This window comes from Trichomycterus rosablanca, chromosome 18 (assembly GCF_030014385.1).
Source record: "Trichomycterus rosablanca isolate fTriRos1 chromosome 18, fTriRos1.hap1, whole genome shotgun sequence".
Classification (NCBI taxonomy): Eukaryota; Metazoa; Chordata; class Actinopteri; order Siluriformes; family Trichomycteridae; genus Trichomycterus; species Trichomycterus rosablanca.
This window is the reverse complement of record NC_086005.1, coordinates 23645372-23658242: the sequence shown is the minus strand read 5'-3', so window position 1 is coordinate 23658242 and position 12871 is coordinate 23645372. Positions and strand designations below refer to the sequence as shown.

The 12871-nt window shown below is 37.4% G+C and overlaps 1 protein-coding gene across 1 annotated transcript; it reads left to right on the top strand.

The window, feature by feature from the left end:
- Window positions 1-2335: 2335 nt before the first annotated feature.
- On the top strand, window positions 2336-12043 carry LOC134332288 (long-chain fatty acid transport protein 6). The gene is made up of 10 exons (XM_063013864.1): window positions 2336-2813; window positions 4001-4207; window positions 5614-5772; window positions 7090-7214; window positions 7909-8103; window positions 8242-8332; window positions 8416-8614; window positions 10797-10894; window positions 11238-11368; window positions 11679-12043. Exons 1-10 carry the CDS (start codon window positions 2336-2338, stop codon window positions 11853-11855), a joined length of 1860 nt encoding a protein of 619 aa, XP_062869934.1. The 3' UTR covers window positions 11856-12043.
- The last annotated feature ends 828 nt before the right edge of the window (window positions 12044-12871 follow it).

Here is a 12871-nt window from a genome sequence, read left to right as displayed (position 1 = left end):
ATGTGCTGTAACAAATCACAAGATCCAAAAGGAAAAAAGTAAGCAAACATGTTCACGTTGTATAAATAGGCCATCAGTGTATTCTCATTTCTTAACCTGTACTACACATTTCTTCACAGCTACGCCAAAGGTCTGACCACTAGTGAATATGCTTCTATTTCTGCATTTTCTCAGGAATACCCATTTCAGAATTTCTTAATTTTACTTTATTGAAAGTTTTTTATTACAATATAATTATATAATACCACTTACAGGATTAAAATATACCCCCCCCCCACCCCCCCCCAAAAAAGTGAATAATTTTATCAGACACTTTACTATAGTTTCTTTTTGTTTGTTTTCTTTATGCATTTTCTCCCCTTTTTCTGCCTTTTTAGTGCGTCCAATTACCCCATTGCATCATGCTTCCTCTCCACCAATGCCGATCCCTGCTCTGATTGAGGAGAACGAAGCTAACCCACGCCCCCTCCGACACGTGGGCAGCAGCCGTATGCATCTTATCACCTACACTTTGACGAGTGCAGTGCAGCTTAGCTGCGTGTACGGAGGGACACACCCTAAGAGCACTCTTTTCTCATCTCTGTGCAGGCGCCATCAATCAGCCAGCAGAGGTCGTAATTGCACCAGTCATGAGAGAGAGACCCCATCCGGCTTAGTCCCGCCCATCTGAACAACAGGCCAATCGTTGTTCATGTAGCCGCTCAGCCTCAGCCGCCAAGGCAGAGCTGAGGTTCGATACGATGTATTCGAGATCCAGCTCTGGTTTCAGCGTGTGTTTTTGCCGCTGCGCCACCTGAGCGGCCTATAGTTTTTATTTTTAATGTATTCTAGTTAACAATTTTTTTTTTTTTTTTATCAGAGTGACTTACAGTTGTGTCAAATACAATTCAAGCAGTTGGGAGTCAAGGGCATTGCTCAAAGGGCAATCAGTGGCCAATCTAACCCATATCTCTCAAAGATATCCTAATTAAAACACTTAAAAGATTAAGATTACATTATGTAGGCTAATAGATGTGCATCTATTTTCAGGTGATTTGACTGGTGGCCAATTATTTGATGTATGTATGCACTGCTTTGTTTCTGCTATTGAGATTAGAACATTGTGAGTGTTGTTTTTAAGCCAATGACCTTAAACTAAAACGAATCTCATATATCTGTGTACTCCATAGTGGTACCCAGTCTGAGAATCAGCTTGTGTTAGGCCTACTATAAATGTTGGTTACACTGCAAATGGCAGTCCCAAAGACAACTTTAATAATGCAGTTAAACAGAGATTATATTAACGTTCTATCTAGAAAGAATTTAGAAATAAATAACTTAATTCTTAAACTCACAGATTAGAAATATGCATCACCTTGGCACAGCAGTCCTGCTGTATAGCATGCTGTACATTTTATTATGTAGACCTAATGCTGTGTAATGGACTAAGTCAACAGTATACTGTATTTCTGCTTTGTCCCTATATGGCCGCATGGTGGCGCAACTGATAGAGTGCCGCACAGTAACATAAACGGGTTTAATCTCGTGTGAATAAGTAATTGACTCCCTGTATTTCTACCTTGTGCACAGTGTTTCTGGCTATAAGCTCCAATTTCATCAAACCTTGATTACTAAAGAGGAATAACTAATGAACAGTGTTCCAAAACCTGCCCTAGTAAATCAATTTTTGTGGTGGATAAAAGATGTCAGGGTGACACACTGGTACTTAGCTATGAAATGAACATGGCCCTGACATCTTATTATTTAAAAATAAGTTATTATATACAGTTATTTTTAAGTTTTACATTAGTATAATGTAAAACTTATAAATGGGGCAGCTGTAGCCTAGTGGTTAAGGTGCTGGTCCAGTAATCAGAAGGTTGCTGGTTCAAACCTCACCACTGCCAGAATGCTGCTGGGCCCTTGAGCAAGGCTCTTAACCCTCAATTGCTTAGATTGTATAATGTCACAGTACTGTAAGTCGCTTTGGATAAAAGCGTCTGCTAAATGCTGAAAATGTAAGTGTAAATGTATATGGCCTTACTCTGTGTGGCACCGGATTCACCGAGACTTTGATAGTGAAAGCTGATAGTAAAACACATGAATATATAAAGGAAGTGGTCAGACCAAGATTGCAACACTTTTTTAAGGGATTAAACACGTGAATATTTTGTTTCTGAAGCTGACTGATGTTGCAGGTTACAACAAGTTACTGACAATGCTGTCCTAGACTTAAAGTAGTGCGCATGCGCATTAGAGCGTAGAGGCATTTAAACGTAGGGATACTGCAGCTTCGTTCAGCGGGATTCAAACTTCTTCTTAACAAACAAGAACACACCCCTGTTTTTCTATAAAAATGTTTATTTGGATATTTACCACGTTAACGGCTGGAGTTGCAGCACTGTTGGTTTTTCAGAAAATGTTTTACCCGTATTTCTGGGACGATTTGATGTATTACTTAAAGGTCCGAAAGGTCGGGAAGGCGACGATGGCGAGGATGAAGCGCGGAGTTCTTACCTTTCTCCACCGCTTCTGCGATCAGGCAAAACTAACTCCTAATAAGCCGTTTATTGTTTTCGAGAATGAAATGTACACATACAGGGACGTGGATCTACGAAGCAACAAGTTTGCGAACTTGTTTAAAAGTGAGGCTGGTATAAAACACGGAGACGTAGCGGCGCTGTGGATGAGTAACGAACCCGACTTTGTGTGTGTTTGGTTCGGACTGAGTAAACTGCGCTGTGAGGTGGCTTTCATCAACTCCAACATCAAATCCAAATCTCTTCTGCACTGTCTGAACAGCTGTGGAGCATCAGTCCTCATTGTAGGATCAGGTATTGTATTTTATAAGATTTAAACTATTCAATCTCTTCTTACAATTTGAGGTGAGCTGTCAGTCAGACAAATGATAGATAGATACAGAGATAATAGATAGATTATAGATACATAGATAGATGAAAAAGATAGAGAGATAGAAGATAGACAGACAGATAGATAAAAAAGATAGAGAGACAGACAGACAGACAGACAGATAGATAGATAAAAAGAGATAGAGAGATAGAAGACAGACAGACAGATAGATAGATATATAGATAGAGAGATAGAAGACAGACAGATAGATAAAAAAGATAGAGAGATAGAAGACAGACAGACAGACAGACAGATAAAATAAAAAATCTGTAGGTGGATATTAAACATGTGCATGCAAGACGGCCCAAGAATACCTCAGATTTAGACCTGTGCCAGTGACAGTGGGTGAAAATTCCTGAAACAAGAACTAAAAGATTCCTAGCTGGCTAGACAAAGTGTTTTCAAGCTGTGATTTCAGCCAGCGACTATGTTACTACTAGCTTGTTGTTACTGACTTATGGGGTCCAAACATTGGCACATGTAAAGTAATTATACACTATCACTGCTAAATACAAAAACTTAAATCCATTTGTGATAAGCGTCACAAACTTGGGCATTCTATACTGTAATAGGCCATTTAAACATCACGTCTATTAAATATGCTGTTTTTCTGCTGAAATCCAATATTTGGCATTATCTATCTCCTCAACGGTTTCTATATTTTGTGCCTAATTAGAGGGTTGTGGTTAGTGTATCATTGTTTATTTTATTTTAATACAGACATTTTGGTTAAAAATTAATTAATTTACATTCTAGCTAATCATATGGAAGAATGTTAACATTTTTGTCTAATTAAGACATTTAATCTTAATTTGTTTAAGAATCCCAAAAAACATGTTTCTCTTGGGTCTCCTAACATGTGACCATGGCCTGTACACAAATCTGTGTTAGAAAAAAACAGATACATCACTGGCCAGTTGGTTGCTGTTGTAGCAGATAGGAGATAATTCCCCATCCAATCTTACTGCCCTCAGACTTGGTTAATTATGTCCATTGGGTGCCAAAACAGGCCAGTGAAAGTAATCATACACTGACTATATGATTACACGGTGTATCCTTTAATATACTGCTATTATAAAATATTTATTGTGTTCCTCTTTGATTCCCTTAGATTTGGTAAAATCTCTTGCTGATGTCCTCTCTACCCTACTGGAAAACAAAATTAACGTGTGGGTCACTGCAAAAAACTCCTCAAATCCGGACGTCGGGACTCTGTTGGAGAAAATAGATCTGGCCTCAGAGGAGAAGCCACAACTAGATCTTCCCCCTCCAAACCTCACATCAAACTTTCTTTTCATCTTCACTTCCGGCACCACAGGTACTGCTCAGCTACTTTTCTTTTAGCAACGGGCGGAGGACGTGGTTAGTGGTTGTTTTGGTTGGTGGAATCTTGCACACTAAAACATTTTCCCATGTTCAGAGGAACTGTGTAGCCGAGCCGCACCCAATCAAAAAAAAAAAAGCCCATAAAACTCCTAATGAGTGCTTGTGTTCTTGGCTTTGTTGGTAATATAATCATTTATATGATCAAATGCTTATTTTAATTTGTATATTTTCCACCAATTACATTCATTAGTCATCTAATCAACCTGTGTACCAGTTGTTGGTGATTATTACCAGTAGTGAGAGGCATTTGAAGCGATCCTATTTTAAACTGTATTTGTTTTTTTAAAGCTGAAATGTTTAAGCTTCTACAAATGCTGGCTTCAAATTAAACAGTCTCTCTGCACTAAGGAGTTCAGTTGGCATAAATCAGCAAAGAGTTTTATAATGAGGAAACATACTTGAGGGAACATCTATAAACCAAACTGCCATAAATTGATTAAAACAAAAGTTTAAAATCTAATTGAATGAAATTTAATAAATTGCCTAAATTATATCTTTTACTGATTCACAGCAAAAAAAAAATTCCAATATTAGTCTCCATGTTAATGCACAGTTACTTTATATATGATCAACCATAAAACATAGAATAGTAATTGTTGTATGTGTAAAGATTTAGACACCACACCAAGTCAGTATCAGATTTTCTGTTATTGGTTTAAGAATTCTAACACACTTTCTTTTGTAGAATGCTCATAGGTCTGGGATATACCCAAATATCTTTAACAATGTTTAAGTCGGGGGACTCAGAAGGTTATTCATATGGTGGATTTTGAGGTGCTTTGGATTTCTGGTTTATTTTCAGAATGTATTTTAGATATTTATTGAAATTATTTATTTTATCTACCTATGCAGTGTGTCATGTCTTAAAATGATTTACCACAATTATTAGTTATGTAAACAGTTCCTATTGTAATTTCTTTCAATATACAATATATCATCAAAACTATACGCAAACCTTCAGGTCTTTTAGTCATGCTTATTGTCATCAGCTAAATTGTATAATTCCAACTTTGTAGCAACAGTTTGGGGAAAGCCCGTTCCTGTTCCAGCATGACTATGGTCCATATAGACCTGGTACAATGAGTTTGGGGCAAATTGGAACATTAATTGTGAACACTGCCTTCTCATCCAACATTAGTACCTGATCTCTACAGATCCTCTATTGAAACACAATCCAAAATCCAGTGCAGTCTGTTAATTCCTGTATTAGTCCCCATGGATTTGGGCTTTTTAAAATAGTTGTTGTGATCTGATCTAAACTTTTAAACATTATTGTAATAACATTTCAAAGATTCTCTTGATATCCCTCAGATTATTTTCCTTTTGTTTTTTATGCAGGTCTTCCAAAAGCTGCCCGAGTCAGCCACATAAAAGCTGTGATGAGCATGGCCTTCTTTCGCATGTCTGGGGCAAACGAAAACGATACCATCTATCTTACCCTGCCTCTCTACCACATGGCCGCCTCTCTCCTCGGGATTGGCGGGTGCATTGATCTAGGTATGGAATTGCATTCACCATTAGGCTATTAAGAAACACACTTATCCGAAGCCTTATATTACAGTGCAAGCAATTGAGGGTTAAGAGTCTTACTCAAGAACCCCACATTTGCAACCTGGCAGTGGTGGGGCTTGAGCCAGCAACCTTCAGATTAGTAGTCCAGTACCTTAACTTGCAGCTAATAAAATATAATTTTAAGTATCAGAATTTTAATGTAGTCTGAGACATGTATGGTCTAGTAGTGTTATTGTAGTTTCACTTTTTCTTGGCGTGTCCCAGATTCAAAGTTTGGACTTTTTTTTTAGCAGATCTTTTTGTGTTTTCAGTAAGTAGTTTATGGGCTCTCGCAGGAAATACCTAAACATGTTGGCCTCAGGAAACAGTGTGGTAACACGTGTTTACAACATGTACAATTCCTGGAAGTCCCTATGGCTAAGTAAGGAAGTGCAGTAAAAAGAAGGTACTCTGGCAGTACAAATATGAACTGTTTTTATACCAAAAATATGAGGTTATGTAAAGGTCTGTACCACAAAATTGCAGTGTGTGTCTGTTTAGGTTTGTTCAAAGTTAACAAACTAACAAATCAGTAGAGCTCTATTGGTTGGTCTATATGGTTGTTTGAACTAGAATTAAATATTTAAAAGCATTGATTATATTGGCTTTAAGGCTTTAAAATCCAGTACATCCAATAACCACATGATTGTTGAACATTCCAAAACCTTTGACATTAATATATGGTTAATTCCCATTTTGGGTGGCACAGGGGCCTCACAGCAAGAAGGTCCTGGGTTTGATTTCCAGGTAAAGTGGTCCGCATGCTTTCTGTGTGGAGTTTGCATGTTCTCCCTGTGTTGGTGTGGGTTTCCTTCGGGAGCTCCGGTTTCCTCTCACAGTCCAAAGACGTGCAAGTGAGGTGAATTGGAGATACAAAATTGTCCATGACTTACAATGATGAATCTTGTGTAACCAATAACTACCTGTCCTGTCATGAATGTAACCAAAATGATGTTAAAATCCTAATAAATAAATAAATAAATAATTCCCATTTGCTGCAGTTACAAATCCCCAACAGGACAATGTTAGCAGGACAATGTTACATGCCACATGCTTTAGAGTTTCTATGTGAGCTTGTGTAGACTTCTCATCAATGGCTGAGCTGTTATGTTGTTCATAGACATTTAAAAAATGACAGTGCTATGTTGAACATCACTGAATACATTCTGTTGTCAGTGTTTGTCTATGGAGACCACATTTCATTCACGTTTTTATGGCTGTGGCAGAAATATCTTAGCCCTAACATGTTTTAACTTGTTTTAGGAGCTACCTGTGTCCTGAAGAGAAGATTTTCTGCCAGCCAGTTTTGGAAGGACTGCATCAAGTACCAGGTTACTGTGTTCCAGTATATCGGAGAGCTTTGTCGATACCTAGTCAACCAACCAAAGGTATTTACATGACTTATTCTAATTATCTACATGTGCAAATATGTTTTTTCCTGTGCTACATTTGAATAGCTGTTATTATTAACATTTAAAAAGTCAATCACAAAAATACAGAATTTAGTCACTATTGTTTTTATTTTATTTTATTCATTTTATTTGATTATAAAAGAATTGCTAATGCTTTTACACAGTAATAACAGTAAAGGTAGTCTTATTTACATTTAATTAAAAAAAGGCTACATAGCCATAGAAAACACCTTAAACTCCATAGTGAGTACTTTAATAAACTGTCACTGGAAAGCTCATGGAACCACAAACAGTCCCCAAACTCAAGCGCCATGCAAGTCTTGACAGCCCGCTCTTAGATTAATGATAGCCTAGTGTCTAGTGGTTAGGGTATTGGACTAGTAATCCAAAGGTCACTGGTTCAAGCCTCACCACTGCCATGTTGCCACTGTTGGGGGGTTTTGAGCAAGGCCCTTAACCCTCAATTGCCTAGACAGTATACTGTCACAGTTTTGCAAGTCGCTTTGGATTAAAGTGTCTGCTAAATTCACCGTAATTATATAAAAAACCTGTTTTTCTTACCGTAGGTGTATGTGGTCACACTTAAAAAACAAACTGTTAAAAATCTAGATTAAATGTGTGTATTCTGACTGCATTTAGCTGTTAATTCTTTGTGCTAACGTGTACACAGACTGCAGAGGAGACGGCACATAAAGTACGTATCGCTGCAGGGAGCGGCCTACGATCAGACGTCTGGAAAGAGTTTGCAAGTCGCTTTGGAAAAATCAGGATTTGCGAGGGGTACGGATTAACCGAGGCCAGCATCGGCTTCGTTAACTACACCGCTGAAATCGGACCCGTCGGGCGTGCCAGTTATTTTAACAAGGTTAATGATGAGTTTTTAAACTTTGAGGTAGACCAAATATTCCTGGAAGATTTTCTTATGTGGTAAATGAATTATAATGTTATAAAAAGACTTCTGCTGTATACTTAACTTATTTTTTATCTGTTTGCTCTATTGCAGCGCAGCCTACCTTTTGAATTTTTGAAATGTCACCCAGAAACCTACGAGCCTATCCGAACAGTCGCAGGACGCTGTCTGAAAGCGAATAAAGGTAAAACGTTATCTGTATTCACCAGTTTTCCTGTTGTTGGAAGTTATATGCTGTTGCATATTTATTACACTGTGTTGTTTCAGGTGAAGTAGGCTTGCTGATTGCACCCCTGTCTTTCACCAACCCTTTTCTTGGTTATGCGGGGAACAAGGCGATGTCTGAAAAGAAGCTGCTGAGAGACGTGTTTAAGGAGGGGGATGTGTATTTCAACACAGGAGACTTAATGCTTCAGGACCACAGAGACTTTGTCTACTTTAAAGACAGGATAGGAGACACGTTCAGGTAAACACTGTTTTTTTTTTCTTGTGATCATAATTTCTGAAAAATTTGGTGTATATTTTTGTTCCATCGAGTCCACACCAGTACAATAAGAAAGCATAATTACCCAGGAAACATTTCAGGGTAAGCCTTGTACTCGCATTGTTGTCCATCATTCATTAAACACCCAACAGAGGTGCTGAATTTGAAGATTAATGGGCAGCCATTCATCAGATGGGCGTCAATCCTAACACCCTGCTGTGTAGACTCTCTCTCTCACATTCTAACCCTCATGTGTATGAGTTCACACTGATGAGAATGCTCAGGATGGACCCCCCCTCATCCTTCCTCCCCACAACTCCTCGGAACCCATAGCTGAGACTAATAAAACCTGGCAGTACTGCTAAAGAGCCAGGTCAAAATCTAGGCTGCGTCCATTCATGAAAATGCCAACAGTGACGCAAAGCTTCTCTTCCAAAGCCTGAGCCGGAGAGGCTTATCAAAGGAGCAGTGTACGTTGCGGTAGAGTAAATGTGAGACACCCGATGACCGGCTGTGGGATGTTAATGGGGGGAAACAGCTAGTGGAGGATTGGAGAACAATAGTCACATTAGCAAGCATGCCAGCAGGTCAAAAGCTTGGGCCCTTCATTGACGATGGCAAAAGAATTACACGGGTCTCAATGGGGCCGTTTATCTTCTTCAGATTTGGCAGGGTGGCGTTGAGAAGGAATGTGACAAAAGGCTGTGGTGATCTATTAAACCTGGGACAGTATTTTTAAAAGTATTACTGGGGAGCCAACAGAAGTTTCTCTTTTCTTCCAGTTTGGATTCATTATTCATGCACATTTGTAGGGTTAAAGTTAGTAGAATTCCTGGTCTAGAAGATTGTATATTTTAGATATTTATTTCTAATCTAGTTCTGTGGATCATTAATCTGAGTTAATGAAAGGTCTATCGCTGACTATTTGATGTCCCCTGTCCTGCAGTTATTGGTCATTTGAGCCAATGCGTTCTTTCGTCTCAAAGGGGTCTGTAGAGTGCTGGTTGCACTACTGAGACTTAAACCCGGGTCTCTTTGGCAGTGGGATAGCATAACAGTCAGCATAACAAGCTATACAGAATTGTATTGCTAAAATAAGCATTGACCTCCCGGGACAATACGCCACCCCGATGGCAATATACTGTATATAAATGGCAACATGGTCTCTCTAAAATGCCAATCTACGCCTCAGTGTCAATGGTACCTTCACGCACATGTAAGGCACCCACGACATGAGCACTCATGTACCCCCATATCATGACATGTTGGCTTTTTAACATGTGCTGCTAACAATATGAAGCATCCTTTTTCATCTTTGGCATGGAGAACTTGGAGCTTGGCATGGAGACGTCAGTTGTTTTTCCCCTAAAACAAGCTGAAATATGGACTCATCTGACCCCAGCACACGTTTACACTGTCTTTTTGCTCACCTGAATTTATGTATGGCTTACTTTGGTTGTCTGGTTGACAATTCTCTTACGAAGTTTGGCACAATGCGATGAGCCACAACCTCTGTTTAAGCGAATTCTGCCATCTAGTGTTTATTGTGGATTTTGCAATCAGAACCTGCTGACTTATCTTCAGATATGTTCTTTTGAGCGTGCTTGTAATGGTATATAATAATTCATTAAAATTATTAATTCATTTATTAATTTTTTTGCTAACTTTGACTAATGACTATTCTAAAATAAAAAATAAAAATAAAATAAACAAATAGATAATAAAATAAGTAATAGATCCACTGATTAATATGTCCTTTTGGATGTTCTTTTTGCTGTGTCACAATCTTTTTGCTGTGCTCTTGGACAATCCAAATTATTACAAGCATATAGTTTACAAACCTGATCATGGTATGGTAATGTATGACTTTGCGTAGCATAGATAACTTGCCTATCTTTAATAGGGCCAACAAAACAAGCACAACCAGACATGCTAACATCTTTTTCATTAAAGATGAAATACTTATCAACAATCTGTGTGTTGTCTGGTCTGTTAAATATGTTACATGTCATTACATGTGTACTATCAACAAAACAAATGGAACAAATGGAAGTCCACAATGTTTTAAATGTTTAATTATTTTGGTAGGTTTCTATAATTCACTGTTATTGTTTATTTACACACCTTTAACTGTTTTTGTGTATTTCATTTCTTTGCCTGGCAGATGGAAAGGAGAAAATGTGGCCACAACTGAGGTGTCAGAAGTTTTAGGATGTTTGGATTTCCTGCAGGATGTGAACGTCTATGGTGTCACTGTGCCAGGTTATTGAAGTCCTCTTTGACCTTATAATTATAGAATTAGTATAGCTCTTTTAAACAGCGGTGGGAGTTTGGATTAAAAACGTAATGCAACATTCTAAGGCAACAATAAAATAAACTTCTCTGCATACCTAAATTATATTTCTGAAAATTAGTTACCAAACTGTTTGTCTTTTTAGTATTAAACCTTCGTGTTTTAATGTAATAGAGGCATTCTGACCTATAATTATGTACCAAATAATAGCCAGTTTTCAGTGTGGGTACCCTAAAAACTGGAAATGATGCCAGCCTTGAATTTGAGTGAGTAATTATTCTCCTTACTCACATTGTTTCTGTTCATCTACAGGCTATGAGGGGAGAGCAGGGATGGCAGCAGTAGTGTTAAAGGAAGGCCATGAACTGGATGGAGAATGCCTGTATAGCCATTTGATTCAGAACCTTCCAGCATATGCCTGGCCATGGTTTGTAAGAGTCCAGGTAAGAAAATTATGGCAAAGAATGTGTGAGGATATACATTGATGGGCATAGCAGGTGTGTTTGAGGGAGTTATAAAGATATAAAAGTGTTTATACCTATATTTAAAAATAGAAATGTAAGCATACAGGATATATAAAAAGATTAAAAAAAATAAAAAATTTGCAAATTACACAAAATTACAAAAGAATAAACTTTGCAAAAGCAAAACGAATATTGCACGGTTTTATAAAATGTATTGCACAAAGTATAACAGGTAATGCAATATCAAATGTGATCTGCTACTGGACCTTGTTATTCCTGTCGTCCACAGAATTCCTTAGATGTGACCGAGACCTTTAAGCAGCAGAAGAAAAAGCTAGTGGAGGATGGCTTCTGTCCTCAGGCCATACAAGATCCACTTTACTTTCTGGACAGCTCAAAAAAAACCTATATTCCACTCTCTCAAAGTGTGTACGAGGACATCGTCTCAGGCCGGATAAGACTCTGAACATGTGTATAAATGTATAGAGACAGGTCATGTGCATGGAAATTTACATTATAGATTTATTTTATCACAGAACAAAATTCCTACTTTTACTTTGTTTTAATGGAACCATTTGTTCATATCGTCCAGAGTTTAAGTTTAAAAGCTAATTTATCTTTTATAATATATTGACTTTTACCTTAAATAAAAACACTGGCGTTTTCTCAGAAACACATTGAAATTTTACAGTGATTTAAAAATGGTTTTGGTGTTTTTGTGAGAATATTTTGTTAATTTAACTATGATAATTATTTATTAGATAGCCTTTGAGCTATATCCTAGTTTAAAAGCACACATTTTACAAAACTGTAACTGAATTATTTACCAACACTGTAAATATGCAGAAAATATTGAAGAAAAATAAATATTTCCTGTTAAATGCTACTAAACATTTAGTCAGGACTTGTTCATTCCACGGGTTTACAACACTGTAGTTTGTAGTCAGATTTTTTAAATGGATTTACTTGCATATAAACAGTTTAAAGGCACGCTAAGAAACTATGCCATGGACATGACTGAGTTCTAGATATGAGAGAATGGTTGATTTTTAATAAATTTTTGGAAAGACTCTGAATTGTCTTTATTTTATTATGGGTGATTAAATGTAGATTGATGGGTAAAATGGCAATTATATCTATTTAAAAGCAAATCCACAACACAGTAAAGTGTTATAAATGTAGTTAAACAATGGCTGGAATTTGAATGTGTGCTTCATTTAAGGTATCTTTTATTTTAAATGCAGTTTTTAATAAGCTTAGTTTCTCATAAATGTAGAGTAAAGAATCTTAGACATTTTAACATCTTTTTTTACACTTTGGTTACACACAATTCAATAGCTCAAGTTCAATGTCAAACACTGACACAGGCAATATTGTATTTCCAATTTACCTAACGTACACAATCCAATCCAATCCACCTAATGTCTTTGGACTTTGAGAGGAAACCGGAACTCCTGGAAGAAACCCACACAGATAAGCCAG

Bases quoted from the DNA above. Each gene is read 5' to 3' on its own strand.
- LOC134332288 (XM_063013864.1), top strand. From the start codon at position 2,336: ATGTTTATTTGGATATTTACCACGTTAACGGCTGGAGTTGCAGCACTG. The intron at 5,773-7,089 runs GTATGGAATTGC...AACTTGTTTTAG, and splicing joins TGGCGGGTGCATTGATCTAG to GAGCTACCTGTGTCCTGAAG. The intron at 11,369-11,678 runs GTAAGAAAATTA...TGTCGTCCACAG, and splicing joins CATGGTTTGTAAGAGTCCAG to AATTCCTTAGATGTGACCGA.